Below are 22,089 nucleotides of genomic sequence, written 5' to 3'. Positions count from 1 at the left end.
CCTTTCGGATCAGGAACAAAACAACGATGTCTGCTCTTGCCCTTTCCAAAGATCCTGTCCTGGAATTTCCAGCCCAGTCAATTAGAGAAGAAAAAGAAACAAAAGACACCCAGATTGGAAAAGAAGAAGTAAAATGATCTCTACTTGCAGATGGTGTACTCCTGCATATAGAAAATTACTGGAAGTCCACTAATGACCTATTAAAAACTAATAAACAAGTTCATCAAGACTGCAGGGTACAGGATGATACATAAAACATCAACTGCATTTCTCTATACCAGCAATGAACAATATAGAGATGAAATTAAGAAAATTCCATTTATACTGGAAAGGTATGTGCTATGATGAGTGCTGTGAAGTGTGTAAACCTGGCGATTCACAGACCTGTACTCCTGGGGCTAATAATACATTATATGTTAATAAAATAATTAAAAATAAAAAAAAGAAAATTCCATTTATAGTTACATCAAAAAAATATTTAGGGATAAACTGAACAAAAGAATATAGCTCTGCATCTGAAAATGATTAAAACCTTCCCAGCAGTATTATTGCTAATAGCCAACCAATGGGAACACCTTAAATGTCCGTCAACTGATGAGTGAACAGGGTGTAGTGTTTCTACAATGTAATATTTCTCGACAAAAGGAATGGAGCACTGACGCATGCAATGACATGAAGAGCCCTTGAAAGCATTATGCTAGGTCAGAAAAAACCACCTACTGTAGGATTTCGTTGCCAAGAAATGCCTAGAATAGGTAAATTTAAAAAGCAGTATTATTAGTGGTTATCTACAAAGGGGAGGTTTGCAGGGAAATGGAAGTGATTGCTAACGGGATGGGGTTTCTTTTTTAGGGTGAAGACAAATTTCTAACATGGTCTGATATGATGGTTGTAGAACTCAGTGAACACACGTGGAAATGTGTCCACAGTAGTAAATAGTTTCTCAGAGTAAAGAACACATGAGTTCACATGTCCACTGAATTGTGCACAGGGTGAACTGTATGGGATGTGGATTAAAAACCCGTTTTAAAAAGGCTAGGAATAGAAATAAAGGGTGTACTAACTTATGTCAAATGGCAGAAAGCCTACTATTTTACAGTTGGCAAACTTAAACGCAAACGGTTCTATAAATAACGTGTCCCCCAAGTATAAGTTTTCCTTTAAATACAATCCACACTTAGCTTCTTGGGAGGGGAGGGAAGGAAAGATGGCATTACAGGGAAGTTTCCCTATATTAACAAAAGGAAAACCAAGAAATTCATGAGGAAAAAAGTTCCCATTTCCCTGTTCTTAGTCTTACAAATGGTCTAATACAAACTTTACTAGGAGTGAAAGAAAACAAACAATTATGAATGTGGGAAATTGACCAAAAACAAAACAAACAAACAAGCAAACACCAGTTAAAAATATATTCGTGACCTTAAAACATTTTATAATAACAGAAAAGATGGTCCAATTCGTTCTTGAACTCTTATCCCCAGTCAAAAACCTTTAAATGGGTTACTTCTCAAATTACAGACTGCATTCCGAAGTCCAGACAGCTGCTTTCTAAAACATGTAGAAACCAGGCTATAAACAAATAACACATCAAGAACAGAAAAAACCAACTCTAAACAGATGTATTCTGGTCAGCTACCAGAATGAACATATGAAGAGCAGCGCGCTGCTGCCAAAACTTTCAGAATTTACGCTATGAAGTAGATTCGATGTTTTTTCCTTTGGTGTGATTTTTTTTCCCCCCTGAATGAATTCAGAAGAAAAGATGGTAAAGCCTTCCAGGGAACACCGGTCATAGAGAGAGACGCCCTCCAAATGTTTCTGCTCCTGTTCGGGCTTCCTTGCTCTATTATTAGAGCACAGGCCTGAAAGGCTCGATCTTGAAAAACTGGCCAGGCTGCTGGTGGAAGCGGGGCTGGGGCGCTTAATTCAAGGTCAGCGTGCCTCGCCTCCGGGAGTCTTTTGGCCTCAAAGTCCCTCCCAGGCTTTGCAGACAGCAGGAATGGTGCCTGTTTTAAGTGGGGATTCGATCAGGTAACTGGAAACAAACACCACCCTCTGGAGAAGCTAAGCCTTTTACTGAATGGTCTCAGTTGTCAGACTTCCCCGCTGGTTTAACGGCCATCCCTTCCGAGCTCAAGGTGGTTGAAATTAATGGTAGTGCTTCTCAGCGCTTCTCCAACGCTTGCTATTCCTTGGCTTTACTTTGGGAAAGTATTTACTGCCGTGGACACATTTCACGTGGCATCTCCGCAGTGAAAACCTCCCTACAAAGCTCAACAGGGCTTCTCGAGCCGCTGTGGGAATTCCTGCTTTTGCAGAACGCCGTAAGACACGGACTCTTCTAAGAGAAAGAAAGATCTAAATCTGCAACATGAAATCCCAGCCAAGAACATGCACGCACGCAAAACAAACAAACAGAACAAGCTGCCGAATTAGACGAGACTGGATGGTAGTGCGACTTCTGTGAATTGTTGCTGGATAACGTCTTCGCTGATTTTGTTGTCTGAACAGTAGCAGATGCCAGAGTCTACAATGACACACTTGGGGGAAACGCGATAATGTAGAACAGTGTTACCCCAAGGCGTTTCGCTTGAGCTGGAGCAGCCTGCTCCCATTCCTGGAGCTTGGCGCAAGCCTAAGAGGTCGACTAGCAATCCGGGGGTTAGTTCAAGAACCGTGGCTCCTAGAGCTCTAGGGCATGACACCAGGGCCGGCCACCAGAGACCAGGCTGTGTGACACAGAACCTCAGGGGCAGGTCCACTGCAGGTGCCTGGATATCCAAGTTTACCCCGTGCTGAGAAAGGGAGTCCCTCAGAGGCTTCCAGGAGAAGTCGGATGTCTGCATTTGAGAAGTGAACTTACTGTTTGATTGCTCTCAAGTCCTTCCTAACATACTGAAGGAAAACAGTAAACCTGCCGGGCGCTACCACAAAATCCGCTCTCAAACCACGACCCAACAGCAGAGTCACCACGACCCGGCTGCAGAACTGCCCACCTAAATCATGTATGAGAGGCTGTCATGAGGTCCGCTTACTCCAAGGCTCTTTCTCTCGACGTCTAACAGGGAAGCCCACAGTGTTCCTCTGTTCCGGGTTAGATCACAAGGATCCGGCTTCTATTATATTCAACTTTCCTCCCGAGATCATGGCTCCGATAAAAAAAAAAGGCTGATCCAAGTATGACAACTCACCGGAGCTAAAGCCCGTCAATTACAGAGGACAAGACAGTGGACGGAGGGTCGGGGGACTGGAGCACTTTGCCTCGGTTTCTTCTTATACATGCACACATGCCTGCTTAAGGAACCCGATCGGTCTCAGAAAGTGATTCCAATTCAGGTCCTGGAGCCAGCATGGGTTCGACTTCCGGCTTCACTCTTTGCCAGCGGCACAACCTGCATAACCCCATTATGATATGGGGATGAAACACAGCCTCTACCCCAGGGGACTACTTCAGAATTAACGAATATATACAGACTTAGAACACTTGTCTGGCCCGTGGTAGCCGCATTAGGAGTAGCAAACACATACATTTACCGACCTACACGATCCTTCCCTAATACTTCTGTTTCCCATAGCGGGAATGCACATGTAAATAAGCAGGTTAGCTCTAGCTCTCTTTTAATTCTCTGGAAGTTGATGTCAAATGATCAAGAGCAGTGACTCATTAAACTGAATGGCAAACAATGGCAGAATTAATTGGATTCTACTTTAAGACTCTGACAAGCAATTATTTATGCTCTTGAGAAGCACCGATTTGAGTAAAAGGTCTCTGTTCAGCGAGGCGGCAGGACGACAGCTACTCGAGCCAGAGCAAGGCGCTGCGGAGCTGACTGTGGCACAAGGACCTTAAGGCCTTGCACTTCCTCAGTAAACAGGGAAGGATCACTAACCCACACTTAACCTCTTTTGACACGAAACCCTGCCACTCGAGTTCACAAGGCTTTTCAAAGCATTTTAAGCATTAACATAAAGTAAAAGAACACACTTCAGAGAAAAATTATCTTGAAATATGTGGGAAGGCAACAAAGGCATAAATAAACTATAATTACTTTCGAACTCGATTTTGCCTTAATGCAAAAAAACTGGCCTCGGGATTTCCATTTATTACTTTAAAGCAGTGTTTACAGAAGTGACTTCACTGTGGCATATTATAGTCCTATATTAAAATGCTACATTATTCTTCTGGTTGAGAACTTCCATCAAACTTCATTTCAGTCAGTGATTTGTCTTATCAACTTAATAAAATTTTAAATTTCCTGTTTGAAAGCAGCAATGACAATAAATGCAATCTTTCTAGTCTGGAACTTAAAACACTTAATATAACCACTTAGGTCCTGGGCCTGACTCCCTTAAACCGATCTCAGTATGAAGTGTGACCATTTCCCCTAAAAATCCTAGAGCCAGTGTTCATATGGATTAAAGCAAATGTCTTTTACTTACTTCCCACAAAAAGGTGCTTAGGGAAAAGACAAGGCATTTCAATTACGGAGTTAAGAATTAAAAATAAACGGTGAGCAGTGGAGGCTGTTGGGTAATTACTAGAGGGCAGACTCGCGGAAAACTGTCCTCGCGGTTCACACTGTGGAATCAACTCAGGAGGTCTTTTTGGCACCACTGGGTTGAGTCCCAGATAATTTTACAGCAAATGCTATTTAATAGTAAATCATATTAAAATGCTATCTATAGAGCCTTGGCATCGAGCTAATCGTAACACAGAGTCAATAAAAACTCACTGAACGAGCGGAGACAGTCTAGTATCTTTTCCAGATGAATCCATATGCATCCGGGGCTATCTGTTAATTTGTGTTGAGCCTGTAAGAAAGATGGCACCACACGGAGACCCTACTCTATTACCGTTTTGAAGAAAATGTCCAATCTTTTCATTACCAGAGAATAATATCTAAAATAAGCATATCACTCACTTTGTAGGTCTTGGGGTGGGGGACAAAACTTTATATTAACAAAAACATTTTCATTATACATTATGTGTATGTTGTTGATAACGTTGGGTATTAAGCTGCAATCTCTGGAAATGATCTCTCCTGATTACAAAAGGTTTGCCAGTATTTTTTAGTTAATAGTGTTTCAAGGTTTGTAAACGTGCTGTCAAGTTTATTCCCTTTTTGAGACAATGTGATCAAACATACACATGTGCACTAAAGTTCAGGCACGGGTGCTTCCCGATTGCCTGGGACGGTCCCAGTTCACATGTGTTTCTGTGTAACTGTTCACCCTCTTTTATTCCCGAGTCCCAGTTTTGATAAATTTTAAGGTGAGCCCACGGCTGGGCTCCCGAGGGTGAGTACACACACCTAAACACGTGTGCGATAATGGAAAACCAAAGAAAATGCAGTGTTCTGTATTTTGAACAAAGTTAAGGTTTCCTCCTCCAATTTTGAAAACACATCATCGTGCTTCTCAAAGGACCCCATTTTAGGACCCACCACAAACTAGACACAGGATCACTGAACTAGTAAGTTATTTAAAGGAGAATTGATTTTTTTTTTTTTAAAGATTTTATTTATTTGACAGACGGAGATCACAAGTTGGCAGAGAGGCAGGCAGGGGTGTGGGAGGGAAGCAGGCTTCCTGCTGAGCAGAGATGCGGGGCTTGATCCCAGGACCCTGAGATCATGACCTGAGTGGAAGGCAGAGGCTTTAACCCACTAAGACACCCAGGCACCCATAAAGGAGAATTGATTTTTAAAAGTCAAATTGCTGGCGAACCAAATGCCCTTTGAATGTATTTCAGACTAAACCTATTTTACAGAACCTACAGTTAGACTCTTCTGCTGATGAAAAATCGATGGGCGAGGTACTGGGTCCTGATACCACATCTGCAGCAGAAAACCAAGTTCTTGGTAAAACCTCCCTATCCGGCCTTAGCTTTGTTTGTACCTATGGCTGGTGTCAGATATTTCAGTAAAATCTGAAAACTTCTTGTATGGCTTACGTCTACCTGACCATCCCCCTGGACTGGGCTCTAAACTGAACGAGGCCTGAAACTGAGCCTTCTTGAATTCTGGATCCTTCGTGCTGCCTAGGACCTAGCAGACCACTTGAAAGCTTGATGAATCGAAGCGTTGCAGCAAGGAGTTTGCCATGTTCTCCTTTTACTGTCTTTTTAACTGTGGCCCATGGAAAAGAGCACCTCCATTCTTTTACGCACTCAAGCAATGTTTATTGAACACCTACTACGTGTCAAGCACTGGCAATGAAGAAGCAAACCTGAAGTTCTTGCTCTCACAGAGCTTGAGTTCTCGACAGGTGTCTTCAACTGTAGGCTGCAACCTGTTAGAGGATCCCAAAATTTTTTCGGGATGTTGTTACCAGCCTTATGCATGATATATATGATTGAAATATAATGGATGAAAAAAATGAAATATAATGGAACAGAACTAATCAGAGGACATGATCCAGAGCAAGGCTGTTTCCTGAACATTTGGTCTCCGTTACCTGTGTGTAATTGCATTATGTAAAATGTATTTCTGAGTGGGTCCAGGATAAAATTGAGAACCACCGCTCTAGAAGGGTCCCCCCTAAACTGCACCTCAGTTTAAATCTCATTTAAAATCTTTGCTTACAGCAAAGCTATAAATAAAGCGAGTCAGACAAGTCTGGTTTAGTAACATGCGGGCACCCCTCCTATGTGGCAGGGACTGCTGGGCGCCGGGGATACAAGGATGATTAACTCACAGTCCTTGTCCGTAGGGAGCTCAGTAAGAATGAAAACAGTCACAGCTTAGTGTTTAAACAGAAATATGTATATATATAGTAAATTAAAAACTCACTTTTTGAATGTTACCCTACAACACACTTCCACTTACTCTGTCTTCCATAATGACAGGAGTGCATGTAAAATACATAAACTACTTTAGGGACGTTCTGGCAAGTCACTTGGCCACAGTCACATGACGAGGGGCTGAAATGCAAACGGAGCGCGGGTTTCACAGTTTCCACCTACCGTTTTCCGAACACAGGGCTCTACCTCCAGCAGAGAGTCTCAGGTGCTCTTGCTTTTCTTTACACGATCTTGAAGCTTCCTGAACAACCTCACAGTAAGATGGAGACCATGACTACTAAGTCATCATTTTTCCTTAAGGGTAAAGTTACAGTGACCCCTCAGGCACCACCACAGACCCAGTCTTTGCCTAAATGCCCTATAATGTGTCCACCCGGTAGCTAATTTAGTAACGTAGAGAACTATTCTGGGAGCTGTCCTTCACATCTGAAAGGAGGGGGAGAAATCTAGAAGATACGGTCCTTTCGGAAACGAACACTGCAACCGTACTCCGAGTGGACCACTCTTTTTATACCGTTTAGGAAACAAGAGTACGCGCGACAGATTATACTGAGAACCGGAGGAAACAGCTAACGTATAAAATTCTTTATCTGGTGGCTCCTTTAACTTTTTGCTGGACAATGAGCTAGAAATGATAACTAGGCTATGGTACACAAACCAGTCTCAGGCCGAGTTGTTTATTTTCACAATTTCCATCAATGTTTAAAGGCTTAGAAATAGTTCCCCTAAGTTCATCTGGTCGAAAGGCTATAGACCAGCTGTCAACGCCAACATTCAAGGGGGGAGAAAAGGCTTTATGTAATTAACCCAAGTGTCACGCACACACTACGATGGAGATTTTGGAGCAAATGTCAAACATCCAACAGCCTGCTTCTAATGCCTCAGCTTGGGTGGCACTTTGTTCCCTGAAGGAGAACACTCCTGTTGATCCACTGAGGAAACGCCACAGATCAGGTTACTCAGGTGTCGCATGCAAAGGTGCAAAGCATACAGACAGCTCATTTTGCTCCCATAATCTGGCAACAACTACACTAACACACTGCTAACACTTTCTAGAGCTTATCATAGGCCACGTCCCATTCTGTGCATTTCATTTAAGTTGCCTCAAGATCGTACAACCCTACAGACTTGATACCCTCTGATTTCCGTTCCAGCAAGGAACCCTCTGTTTAGCAGGAAACTTTCCTAGGTCACACAGTTAAAAAGCAGGAGGCGGGATGCAAATTCATGCAGGCTAATTCCAGACTGCGCCACAAAGACAAAGAACTGCACACACTACTTAGGAAAACAGATTCCAGACGACAGGCAGATGGCAGGCCTGACCAGGGAGGGCTGGCTGTCCCAAGCCTCAATCGTGGCTCTTTGTCACATCGATACTCTTGTTTCGAACCAGTGCAGGTGTCTGGGGCTCTCATGTGCCACCTGACAGACTAGGGAGGTCCGTCAGGACTGCAGAGCAGCAGGTCCCTCGAGGGGAGCAGCAGCTGCGAGCGAGATGACACAGTGGAGAAAGGAACTGTTTCAGGATGACAGGTCCTAAGGGGAACCCAACACACCTTTTAAAAGCCATTACAAAGTACCAAGTTCTGGGAATAAAGAGTAAGACCCTGTCTCTGCCCTCAAGCTCACGGCAGAGTAAGAACTTCAACAGGTGTACTGCTGAATTACTGTTTATACCCACAGAAGAGAGCAACTGGAATGGATGAAGGGGCCTCACACCCCACAGCTCCGGCTTGCTTCCTTGCTAGCCTTCTGAAAGTGGCACACTTCTAAAGAAGTTGATTAAAAAGACACCCTCGGGCTGGAGGGCATAGTACACAATGGTGGATGGCCAGTGGGGATAATGCGGAAGGAACTCTACTCAGCTCCAAGAGGACAACAGGTACCTATTGCAGCATACGCGCATATACCAACTGGAAGGCCAATTTCGGAGCGAGAAGTCCTTGCACCGGAGTGCAGTGCAGGGCTGCGATCTAGCACAGTGGGAGGTCTGACCTCGGATGGGTGGTGGTGACTCCCACCCTGCGCACAGGAGGTAGGACGGAGCACACCATGATGGCAGACTACAGAATCTAACTCAGATGAGGATGTAGTAAGGGAGTGATTATTTTAAGGCACCAGCTCAAACGACTTTGGGGGGTGCCAAGCATAAAGTTGGCAGGGCCAGCTGGCAGGTTGGAGACCCAGGAAGAGTTGATGTGGCAGCTCCTCTGGAAGCCGGATTCCTTCCCTCTTAGGGGACCTCAGTATTTTCTTGGGGTCTTCAACTGATTGGATGAGGCCCATTCACAACACGGAAGATAATCTGCTTTATTCAAAGTCTACTGACTTAAATGAAGAGACTCTTAACTACAGAGAACAAACTGAGGGTTGCTGGAGGGGCGATGGGCTAATGGGTGATGGGGACTGAGGAGGGCATCTGTGGTGATTAGCACTGGGTGTCACGTGTAAGTGATGAATCACTAAATTCTACTCCTGAAATCAATATTATACTATATGTTAACTAACTAGAATTTAAATAAAAACTTTAAAAAAATGCTAATCGCATCTGAAAGATGCCTTCACAGCAACATCTAGACTAATGTTTGACTAAAACCTGGGGACTAGCTTGGCCTCGTCAAGTTGACACATAAAATTAACCATCCCAGAAATAATCACAGATATAGGGGATTTTTTTTTTTTCCTACTGCCCATTCATGAGTTCCAGAAAGCACAGAGTGGAAGTCAGTCTGGCAGAGGGGTGGGAGAGGCGGTGAGATTAGGACAAATTAATAGAGAAACAGCACCTTCCAGGGATGGGAGGGGGGGAGAAATACAATGTGGTGGTGAAGGGCACAGACGTCACTGTCGGAGCTCGTGGTTCCAGACTGTGCGCCACCACTTACGGCGTGATTCTGAGCAGGTTCTTCAGGTAAACCTGTGTCATCATCTGAAAAAGGGATAATAATATGGGGCAAGGGCTCGCATGTTGTAATCACTCAAGCTTAGTCCTTATATTATGGGGCGACTTGATATTCTAACACCTAACCCCAATTACCATTCGTGAATTTAATGTCATTGCACTTGGGACGCCTGGGTGGCTCAGTTGGTTAAGCAGCTGCCTTCGGCTCAGGTCATGATCCCAGCGTCCTGGAATCGAGTCCCATATCGGGCTCCTTGCTCCGCAGGGAGCCTGCTTCTCCGTCTGACTCTGCCTTCCACTCTGTCTGCCTGTGCTCGCTCTTGCTCGCTCTCTCTGACAAATAAATAAAATCTTTAAAAAAAAAAAAAAAAAAAAAAAAAAAAAAAAAATAATGTCATTGCACTTAAAATTTCAATGAGTTTTTTTTGACAAACTGATTTTAAATTTTACTTGAAAAACTAACATGTGAGAAACATAGAATTCCAAAAGAGAGAAAGAGAGTCTTCCCTCACCAGTATCAAAACGTGCTGGAATACTGCAGTTACACATCTGGTAACGGGGCAGGAAGAGGTAGCTAAATACACAGCTAGCCCAGAAAGTCAGGAAGTTAGATTCCTAGATCCATGATATCTTAGTTTAGGATGACTGCGGTATGTGCCTCCAGTTAGCATAGGGAACCACGGATCATTCAATCAACAGTGTTGGGATAATTGGCTTTCCACTTGGGAAAGTGGAACGCCTATTTCTGTAATTTTAGACCAGGGAAAGCCTCTCCAGGGCTGACAGAAGCCAGAAAGGTCCTAAAACAACAACAGCTTTGACCACATGGGATTTGAAATTTCTGGAAGGCAAATATGCTTAAGAAACTTACGAGGGGGATTACTGTATTTACGACCATTTCATGATCTTTGTATTTGGTCCTACTTGTCTTCATTCAACATTTTTCTCTTTGTTTTCTCTCTTACACTGTATGAACTGTGTTCTTTCTGCTGTTTTGCCTCTCGATGTAACTTTATCCCAACAATACTTACGTTTATATGAAAAAAACTGTACACATACAATCTTCCAATACCAACCCAGACCAACTGCCTCTGCTGACCAAAGATTTGGGCAATATAATCTGGGACTTAATCCTCTTAACATCGTGTTCTCTGTGAAGAGCAACTCTGGACACTGGCACTGGAACCATACATAGCATTATAGATAATATATTTATACATTATATTTTATATACACAAACACATATATATAAAATAGGAGATAGCAGTGCTAAATGAGAAGTAGAGCCCATGGGCTTTTCTTTCAGCCATTCTCAAGGTCTGAGTCATTTTCAGCTTCCCAAAAGGTGCCTGATACTCTCTAGGTCCTTTTGCACGAGTGACAACTTACGAAGCCACGGCATTCAGACAGAAATGTCTGCCCTCTCCCTCTGTAGCGAAGGCTCCATTTTATTTAGGCTTTGGTGTCATGAAAAAAAGTTAGCTTCATTTTGTCCACTGGACAAAAGTTACTGGAGTAACTTTTTTGCCTGTGTGTATTTGTAGGACCTTCTACTTTATCCTTAACATTTAAAAGTTAAGCCAGGCTTTGGTCGAATGTTCCTTTTTTTGACTTAAATTTTTTTTTTTTTAATTTACATTCAATTTAGTTATCATCCGTGTATTATCAGTTTTAGGGGTAGAGTTTAGTGATTTATTAGTTGCAAAGAACACCCAATGCTCCTTCCATCAAGTGCCCTCCTTACCCTGCCCCCTCACCACCTTCCCTCCAGCAACGCTGTTTGTTTCCTAGGGCGAAGAGTCTCTTAAGAGTTTGTCTTCCTGCTTTCTCTTATTTTTCCTTCCCTTCCCCTGTGTTCACCTGTTTTGTTTCTCAAATTCCATGAATGTTCCTAACTTTTAGCAAGTTCTGCCTTGCACTCGATCCTTTTAGAGCCTAACATTGACCCTTCTACTCAGAGTTCTCACAGATTTTCTTAATCTTGCTATTTTCTCCTTAGTTTTCAATATCCTGTGGTAGTTTTCAATAAGGCAATGTTGCTCTTCAGCTCTGTGGAAACTATCCTCATCTCGGGGTGCTCTTTCTTTGGTATCAACTGCTCTATTTTCAATGGTCCTCATGAACCCAAGAACATCAGAAATTCCCCTCAAAATCTCTCTTGCTTCTTGCTGTATGATTTACTTAGGAGGCCCGTGGCCTGACTTATTACCCTTTGTACTTGCACACCCTCTGCCTGGAACATTCTTTCCCTACACAGCCACGTGGTGTACCCCTTCACATTTCCGGAATGTCTTCTTGGTGAGGTCTTTCTGGACCACTCTATTGGAAACTGGAGTAGAAATTAAACTACACCATCCTCACCTACACTCTCCTACCCCTCCTCTGTTTATTTTCCTGTTTAGCCCTAATGCCACTTAATATACCGTATTATTTTTCACTCATGTCTCGTAGTTTTGCTACATGCATCTTGGCCATGGAAGATAAAATAACTGGATGACAGTCTGGCTTCATTTCTCCAAGGACGCATAGCGTGCCCTGGGCAGGGTTAATGTACCGAAGCTAGTTGTCAATTATTTCTCCATTAACAAAGCTCCTATTTTTAGGTTTGATAAATCTTAGCTAGCGATCTCTACACTGACACGTAGACGTGGCGCTCTTCAAATAGTGGCTGGTAACAACTATATATATCGACTTGATAAAAAATACGGTGATGGAACCTACTGGAAGTGTGAAGTACAGAGTGTAAAGCCAGACTGCATACTGTACTGTGCTAGCACATGAGAACATCGCAGTTACCGTGCTAACAAAGCTCAGTCACAAACGCATCACAGCACTGGCGGTCTTCCATGCTTCCCCGAGAACTTTGGAATGTCTGTCAACGAACACGTGACAACACGCCAAGACAAAAACCCAGCAGTGCAAAAGGCTTGCACAATGCCATGTAAAGCTCAGTTCCACATGTGCATCCCGGTATCTGGCAACTGATACCTCTCTTAATGCAGGAAGAAACTTTAGTGAAAGAAGCAAAATTGTGATGCTGAGTAAGATGAATCAACAGGCCAAGAAAAGAAAAGAAAGGAGAAAAGAAAAAAGAAAAGAGAAAAGATAAAAAAGGAAAGAAAAGAAAAGTGTAGTGTACTGCTACAAACTAAAGACTTCGAAGACAAGTGCCTGGTACAATCCACAAGATCAAATCAGTTGTTTGCACAATATTGCCATGAGTCTACACGCATTTTAAATGCATTCAAATATGTTGTATTTTGCAATAAAGTCCTTTAATTTTGGTGCTCATTTTTCATGATTATGTCCTTTCAAATGAAAGTACCTCTTTTATATTTTGTGATTTTTTTTTTTTTTTTTGCAAATTGCCTTACAGTCAATTACTTTTGTGGCAGAAATGTTGGCAGCAAAGATGTCTGTGGCAAAGATGTTTATGGGGAAATCATCTAGAATATTTTACTTACTTTTTCAGTTTATTCTGTTAATAGAATGGCTCACATAGATGGGCTTGGAATGAACCTATTTAGCGATTTGCATATATTAACTATTTGCATTTTCTGGATTAAAAATTTCAAAGAGCGAGAAAAACCCAAACAAACCCATTTTCGTCATTGGGGAAGAAAAGAATATGGAAACAGGAAAGATGTCAGTTCTTCCCAAGTTACTTTAAACTGCTCAAGAACCAGTGTGATTCTGATTAAAGCAACAAGAACAATCTACAGACTGTGGGGCATACATCCACAAGAACTGAAAGCAGGGACGTGACAGGTCTTTGCACACTTACGTGCACAGCACGATGACTCCCATTCGCCAAAAGGTGGGAGCAACTCCGATGTCCGCTGACACATGAACGGATAAACAACGGGGTGGGTACACACGCATACAGCGAAACATCATTCAGCCGTGAGAAGGAAGGGAACACCGGCACGTGCTACAACACAGATAAACCTTGGGGAAACTACGCGAAGGGAAGTAAGTCAGCTATGAAGAGACGAGCACTACCGGGTTTCCCTTCTTCGATGTATCTAGCCAAATTCACAGACACAAAGTAGAATGGTGGTAACGGAGGTGGGGAGGGTTGTTTAATGAATACAGAGTTTTCAGGTTTCGCAGGATGCACACGCCCTGGAGACTGGCTGCACAGCACTGAGAATGTGCGCTACTGAACTATACGGCCATCAGCGGTCAAGGCGATAACTTCTAGGTGTATTTTAACACAATTAAAACAACAGCAACAACAAAGTGACAATGTATGGGATTTTTCAGAAAGCCTAGAAAAGGAAATGAGTAACAGCTAATAAAAACTTGGGAAAAAGAATGAAAGGAAACTGGCCCAGCCATATACAAAGATACTCCATGAAATTATAATAAAAATAGTGTAGGAACGAGACTCACCAATTCTGTACAGGCAAGACTTTAGTGTTATGACAAGGATGCCATCCTAATTTAGTGAGCAAAGACTTTTATTTCAAACGATGGGGGGGGGGGTCAATCAGTTTTTAAGTTATTGTTTTGGGAGGCCGGTCACAGTCATATACCCATGTCCATTTCAGATTAATTGAAACTTACAAGTTATTTTCATGTGTCTCATCTCCCTCTATTATTTTTCTGCCTTTCTTATAGTTTACGATGATTTATTTTGGCCTTCCTCCCTTTACACTCTATTCACCAACTGGGTGAGACTTGGAACGAAATTGCTGCTTTGGAATGTAAACAATCTTGTAGAAAATCAGTCAACAAATGAAAAGTAAAGGTATGTCCTGTTTTAAAAGAACATCTATTTAATGGAAGAATTCACCTACAATAGTCGGCTCTCCTTGGTATTTAATAGTATTTAATTTACAAGTTTCGCTGAATTCTATTCTGTGAACTTGAGCACAGATGTGACGTCAGGGCGGACAGACCAAACACCAGCACGGTTTGAAGGGTCTTCGGTCACCAACATGCCACTCACAAAGGGTTTCCATGCTTTATTTTTAAACTCTATTTATTTAAGTAATTCCTACACCCCACACGGGGCTCGAACTCTCGATCCCAAGTCCAAGTAGTCACACGCTCCTCTGACTGGGCCAGTTGGGCACCCCTCCACGCTTTATTTTTTGAATACTTCAAGTCTTCCACTTGAAGTTAGTGAGTTAATACTCATTCCATGCCGAGTCCAAGGACTGCTAAAAGGTATTTCTGGGTTTACAGAATACCGTTCCTAGATGGTGTGATACGGAAAATGACTCTGCGGGGGGTCTACACCCTCGTTTCCAGAACTTGTGAAACGGTCACTGTGAATCATGGCAAAGGGTCTTTGCAGACATGTAAGCCAGAGACACCTGAAGACAGGGAGCTTACTACCGTGGCATATCCTCATGGGTCCCCTTTAATGACACGAGCTATTAGAAGCGGAGAAGTCTCTCTGGATGGAGGTACAAGAGACGCAGCAGAAGGGAAGTCAGAGACATGGGAGCTGAGAGGCAGACTCCAGGCACCGCTGCTGGTTTGAAGACCGGGCAGGCAAGAGGCTTTAAGCAGCGGAGAAGGACTCCCTGCTGCAGCCGGCGAGGACTGGCCCGCGACCCTACGACCACAAGCAACTCAGTTCTGGCAACCCTCTGGATGGGCCTGGTGGTGGGTCTGCCCCCGGCACCGCGCCGGCTGCCGGCCACTTCAGGGATCTCAGGCTTGCGAGAGCCTGAGCAGAGGAGCCCCTGGGCCCACCCGCCCTTGTGACCACACAAGGCACACCCCATGTACCCTGTTTTAAACTGCTAAAATCTTGGCAATTTGTTACTGCAGCAATAGAAAACAAACACCTAGAGAGACTGAATTCTTTTCTCATCTCTACTAAATGGGGACAAAGAAAGGAGAATGCCACGGGTCATGTGGGGGGCAGACTTAGGGCTGTCGTTCCCTCGGCGGGACTCGGACTCACAGCTCCCGGGTCAAGCCGGCTGAGGCAGCAGAGGAACGTCAGCTCCGAGGAAATGAGAACGAGCTCCCGTTAACCGGTGACTTCACGTGAAGATTCTGACAATGTTTTCAGAAAGATTATGTTTCAAGGAGGGACTCCTTGTTCTTGGTTTGTCCCTCTTAGTTGTCAAATGACCGTCACTGCGTCAAGCAGAGCGTCCGCAGGCGGCAGTGCAGGAAGAACACGGAGGCGAGCTGGGCCTCTCACGGGGCGCCACACCCCCACCTCACAAAATAACCCGATTAACACCCACTTCCTCAGTCTAGGCCCACAGTGTTTAAAACAATAGAAAACTATGTCGAAGAAGAATATCTGATGTTTTTCCCGTCCCTTCCCGTGATCCCCACCCGCCTCGTTTGATCAAAAGCTAAAATCTAGAAATACATTAAGTAAAAGTAGGGGGACAAATGCTCAAATAGGTATCGGCCCAAAGAGAAGGTATATCTGAAGGCCTCTCTGAGCCATTTCTCAGTACGGGCGCCATTCCTAATAAAAGCGCCTCCTGGAAATCCCATGCATGTGGTCAATGTTTATGGAACACATTCTCACGACAGATCCTGTTCTAGACACTGCTGTCAAGGAAGCTGGCCTAGCGGGAAGCAGGCAACTAGAACACGTCTGTTGGAAGGTATGTGCAAAGTACAAAGAGGGCACAGGAGTTCACTCGAGTCTGCTGACTGTGGGCTAAGCTACAGGCAGGAGGAGCGGGAGGCGGCCGCTGGACAGAACATTCCAGGTGAGCCCAGCAGGAGTAAAGATACTGCGGCATGAACTACTACAGTACAGCCCATTCATGTAACTGAACAATCCCATCACGTGAGCATAAAGCATCTATGCTGGGGAGGGAACCAGTGGGGGACCAGTAGGAGGTCGGCCCCTAATAGTCAGGTAGGGGTCACATCATAAGGGGCATTAGCCTCTACCTCGCAGGCGAATGTGAAGCCGAGGAATGGCACAATCATTCACATATCAGGAGATCGCTTTGGGAAGAGAAGAGGAAAGAGATTCACATGAAGACCAGAGACCGCAACCGGGAGAAGGCTATTATATGAACAGAGATAACCAGGACCCGAACTTAAGATGCAACAGTGGAAATGAGCATAAGGTCCCCAATTTAAGGAATACTCAGAAGGTAAAATATGTGACAGACATCACGGGTTTCCAGCTGACTTCCGTTCCAACTCCCTGCCTTCCTTGCCGCGGCTCAGCAGGCGGGCCAGGAAAGCCAGCTAGCCCCTCTCTCGGCTTCAGTAGCCACAGGTGAGCCCATTCCAGACCATTCCTTAGGAGGGGAGGGTGGCTCTGGCAAAGCATTTTCTGTGAAAAGGAGAAAAAGGCTCTACTCGCCTCTTTCTTCACACCCTGCTGGAGGACATTGTTTGGTGCCGGGATGGTCATTTCCCAACTAGGAGGGGACAAACCAGAACAAAAGCCAACAGGGAAGGGACAGACAGCAGCTCGAAGGGTGGGAAGTCTGTCCTTGGTGCCTCCCAGCTGAGCTGCTGAACTAACCCGGGATCACTGATCTCTGGAGTCAAGAGGAGTATCCTTCCGGCTTAAGCTACTGATGGTCAAGCTATTGCTTTCAGGCAGAATCAACCAGACTTCGAGCGGTGGGGCCTGGGGACTGGACTCTGATGGGCTTGTAATACAGAAGCAGCAGTGGTTTTACTCCCAGCATTCTGGCTTGGGAAACCAAGCAGAAGGCCAGCAAGACAAAATTATAATCCAAGACTGGGGGTGGGCAGTGTTGGGTCGAGTAAAGGGTGACTCTGAGCTGGGAAGGGAAGGAGCATGCCGCATGCTGACTTAGGTGAAGGGTGTATGTAGATGCGTCTGGAACTCATTTAAAAAGTCTGAATTAGACGCACAGATGCATGCGAAGTCAGGTCACACGCATATGCCCTCACGTGCTCTTGGAGGACTCAGACGGAAGCGGGATGGTCAAAAGAAATACGGACCCAAACTTCCTTATTTGAAGAGTCTTAGTGCTAAGGCTCTGAAGATGTACAGATGCTATTTGAAAATAAGAAGAAAGCAGCTTACTGAATGAATCTACAAGTATTATCGTGCTACCTCATGTTGGTATTTTGTAAAAATTCATTAGTGGCCAAGATGATCCGAAATGGCACAAATTCGGGGTCTCTGGCAAATGAAGCCCTCGTGGGAGAGAGCCTACACCAGACACTGGCCCGGCACCTGACCCTCAGCTGAACCACCGGCTTTACGTGTGCCCGTAAACTACGAACATGTGAATAACCTCATTCCAGGACCCGGAAATAACCCAGGCCATGTTTTATTGGCAGCAGATTACCCCAAAGTACAAAGAGGAACATAATCACTGAGAAAGCAGCAAGCAATAATTTAGCTGCACTGTGTAAGATTAAGTAACCTTTTAAGGATTATCCTATCCCTCCATGAGAAGAAGTTAATACAGGTGACCCTGATACGATTTCTTTCTTACATGCAGCAGTTCTGGAAGAAGAGAAATGATCAGCAATTCCCCATCTAGGGAACAGGAAAAATGCAGTCCGAGCTGGAGCAGGTGACAGTCTCCCAGAGAGCCACAAGGATACAAGGCAAAGGGTCCCTATAAACTGATTATGAGTGAAAAACAGGGGTTGATTTTGATGTTTGCAAAGTCTAGTCTGGATGGACTCTGCTAGACGAGGCCTGCACAGACAAGAGCGATCCCCATCAAAGGCACCTATGATGCATGAGCAGTACAATCAAAGATAAAAGAGATTTGACCTTGATATCAAGCAGAACCGTTTCAAAACCAAGACAACTTGAGAAAGAGCAGTTTAAAAGACACGATCTTCTACCTCGACACACTGGTCTTCATTCAAAAACTAACTCTGATCACCCTGCTCCCTACCATGAAAACTTTAGATGGTTCCCCTGGTTCAGAGACCGGCCCCCGCTCAGCCCTTGTCCCAGCCCCCAACGAATCAAGTTCGAATCAGACTGGCCGTTTGGTCTCTTTCACGCAGGCTACACTGTTACAGGGGACCAGCTGTTTCCCAGTCCCACCCGCGCTCTCCTCCCGCCACTGTTCCTGTGGACTGTTCTCTGCCTGGAGAGGTCCTGGTGCCCCTCCGCAATCCCTAATTCTACAGCGCACATGGGGTCTCCTCCTTCACACCCTCTTCTGCCATTCCATGATCAAAATCATGCCACTTTGTTCCGAATTGTTACTACTGTTGTACCTCCTCTATGAGAGTCGCAATTCCTCAAAGGAAAAAGGATAATTCGATCATTTTTGTGACTTCTCCAAGGTCATAATAATTGCAGGCTGCTGAATTAGTGACACGAAACAGCCACAGCCTGAAAGCTGTCCAGAGAACATGCAAGGGCAAGTTTGTTAGAAGTCTAATAATTCAATTATTTACCACACTGATAGACACTCATATTCTCCTTCTCCTCCTATTGCTAGGAAAAAGCAATTGATAAGAAATAAACACAGAAATTATTCAGTAGAGGAGATAATGAATCAGACTGCAGTCTAGAAATTCTAGATCCTATTTTTAGTTATCTGGGCAGGTTTAATTTACCCCTTTCTCTACCTGCCTCCTCTGTAAGTACCGACTTTACAAAAGTGATATAAGGAATACAATCTTTATTAAAAGACAAGTTAATATTTTTAACATCTTTCAGATCACTCTTCCCTTTGAAATATACTGGTTTACGTGTGCCTGTAAACTAGGAATATGTGAATAACCTCATTCCAGGACCCGGAACACCAATATCATCTCTAGCTTTTCCTACAGTCACCACAATTAGCAATGCTTTTTGTGATTCGGAGAGTCCCTAAGTGTAAGGAAGCCTATTACATGCCAAAGAATGCACTGGCAGTTTTATTTTAACAAGCCAAATTTCTCTCTACCTCTACTTTCAGGTTTTAGTCTACGATCCTCTGGCCACTGCATAATCCTAATTTATAAAGGGGTCGAATGACCCAGAAGAAAAAAACATACTGTGCTCTCAAAAGAAAATAATGCTGTGAGATATTTTGTAATAGTCTTCATGAATGAACAAGAAACCAAATGCACATCACCGGGGTGGAGACAGGCAATGAAACAGTAAAAAGGCAGTAAAAACTCTTGAACAATAAAGGCATCCAGTACCATAAGAAGTTGACATCTAGAGAATGATTTCTAACCCATGACCTAGGCCAAAGACCTTACCAAGTGCCCTGCTGCTCTAGGCCCTCCAGTTTGCCTCTAATTTTTTTCTGCATGTTTCACTTTCCTCAGCCTGTCAACCCACCTCCGAACCCAGAACCCACGTCAACGGAGACCTCACCTCAAGTCCCCGGCAGTGTCTAGCCCATCCTGACATAATTCCCAGATTAGGGCACGGGGAGCTCCTCTCTACCCAAGAGGTGACAGAGTAAATTTAGAAATGCAGACGCAGTGCCAGGGAATGCAAAGTTCAGATCTGCGAGTGAGAACCATGACTTCTGACATCTAGCACTTCGGCTCTTCTGCCTCTTTAAGCCAACAAAAATGACGAGGACTTCTTCCTCCGCCAAGAGATTTCGCACCTCGAAGGCAGAGGCGACTCTCTCACAAAGCAAAAAACGCACCATGCGAAAGCAAACAAACCCAAGCTCGCATCTTAACTGCCACGACCATCCCCTACCGGGAACTTCAGCTGCGACTCTAACAAAGCAGTCCTGGGACTCGGTTCCGTGGGCTGGCCGTCCTGCAAAGTTAGGTGACCTCACACACAAGCTCTCCCCTTCCCTCTCCTGCGGTCACGTCAGGTACCTGTTGCATCACCTGGCGAGTGGTCTTCAGAGGCCAGCGCAGGAGCCCCACCAGGACCCCACTGAATTCAGCGGGGCTTGCTCAACTGGAGCCTCGTTCGCGTGGACGAGGTTGCCCTGGAGGCAAAGGGGTGCTGGCGCCCGTTCACCTTGGACGAGATTCTAGCACCGGCACCGACAGATGGGACTTTCGGCACTTGGAAGGGCTTGGGAGTTCCTGAGGACCCGGGGCAGGAAGAGGTGCTCGGGGACGGGGCGGCCCGGCGTCCGGGCGGCAGGAGAGGGCGGTCGGACCCCCCCCCCCCGACGGAAGCCTCGCCCGAAGGACGCCGATCCGCCGCCCGGGGGTCGGGCCCGGCGCGGGCTCCGGGCCGCGCAGGGGCCACCGCCGGGGCTCCAGGCGCCGCGAGCCCGGGCGGGAGCCCTCGGGCGGACGGGGCAGCGCTGCCCGCCCGCCGACGTGCGCGAGGATCCCAACAGCCTCCGCTCCCCTCCCCCACCCCGAGAACTAAGCTGGAGGCGGAGACGCGAGGCAGGAAGCGCAGGGGCCGGGGGCCGGGGGTCCGAGCCCCGCGCCGAGCGGCCGGAGGCTGCCGGCCTGGGCCGCACTCACCATGTCGTACACGTTGAGCACCACTAACTGGTTAGCCCCCATCCTCCTCCCCGCGGCCGCCGCCTCGTCCTCCAGCCGCTCCGTCTCCGCGGGGCCGAGGCCGCTCCCACCCCCGCGGGCACTTCAGGGGGCCGGAGCCGGGCACTACGCGCACAGCCCGGCCCGCGGCAGCCGGCGCGGGAGCATCGGGGAGCCGGGCCGCTCCCGGGCGCCGCCGACAGGACCCTCTGCGCCGACGGGGCCGGACCGCTGGCGGGCCCGCTCCGGCTCAGGCGCCTCCCCTCGGCAGCGGACACGTGGGGAAAGGCGGGGCCTGAGCGGGGCGGGGGGCGGGCGCCAGGCGCCCCGGGGGCGGGGCCGGCCCGGCGCCGGGGCTGAGCCCGCCTGCGCTCTGGCTCCGCGCGGCCGCACCTCGGGACCTAAAATGGCGCCTCTCACGCTGCAGGAGCGGGGTCCTAGAAATACTACAATTCCCGGCATGCAGTGAGGACCCCCCCCCCCTTCCTCCTCCCTCACTCTCCAGCTCGCGGCTGGAAGCGCAGAGGCCGAGTCTCCACGACTACGGCTCCCAGCATGCCGCGGGCCACTCCCCCACCGGCCCCCCACCCCCACCCCCACCTCCCGCTCCTTACCGCACCAGGCCTCCCCAGGAGACTACAGCTCCCAGCATGCAGTGCTTGGGATCCGCGCCGGTCCTCTGCGGTGCGCCCTTGGCGGCAGGTGAAGTCCTCTACCTTCAACCCTTTTTCGTCGGTGCCACTGTTGGTTTCCGTCGCATTGAGCCCGGGGAGGCCAGCTGAATGTGGCAAAAGACCATAGTGACAACCCTGTTTTCCAAGCCCTCTGTGCTTTTTTTTTTTTTTTTTTTCCTGGCACGTGGAACGGTGGGGAAATAGAGGAAGACAGGTTGCTGGGGGGTGGGGGGGAGGGGCACAATGTGCCTCCGATCCGGTTAGTACTCGATATGAAATCTTTCATCAAACTACCTTGTCGACAGGGGAAGAGAGTGCAGGACTCACAGATGGGCATAACCCTAGGA

General features: G+C 46.3%; 1 protein-coding gene across 2 annotated transcripts in view; it reads right to left on the bottom strand.

Moving 5' to 3' along the window:
- DESI2 (desumoylating isopeptidase 2) overlaps nt 1–21,286 on the bottom strand; it is a 43,310-nt gene extending 22,024 nt beyond the window's left edge. Inside the window, exon 1 of one of the 2 annotated variants that reach the window (XM_059145222.1) lies at nt 21,051–21,286. In XM_059145222.1, coding sequence (XP_059001205.1) covers nt 21,051–21,092 — 42 coding nt within the window. In that variant the 5' untranslated portion in view covers nt 21,093–21,286. Of the gene's footprint in view, nt 1–20,438; nt 20,736–21,050 lie in introns of those variants that run through there. The other variant, XM_059145223.1, reaches the window with a different exon arrangement.
- Nucleotides 21,287–22,089: the final 803 nt, after the last annotated feature.

This window comes from Mustela lutreola, chromosome 14 (genome assembly GCF_030435805.1).
Source record: "Mustela lutreola isolate mMusLut2 chromosome 14, mMusLut2.pri, whole genome shotgun sequence".
Lineage (NCBI taxonomy): Eukaryota > Metazoa > Chordata > Mammalia > Carnivora > Mustelidae > Mustela > Mustela lutreola.
Note: the sequence above shows the minus strand (reverse complement) of the source record. Positions and strands in the feature narration are given on the sequence as shown.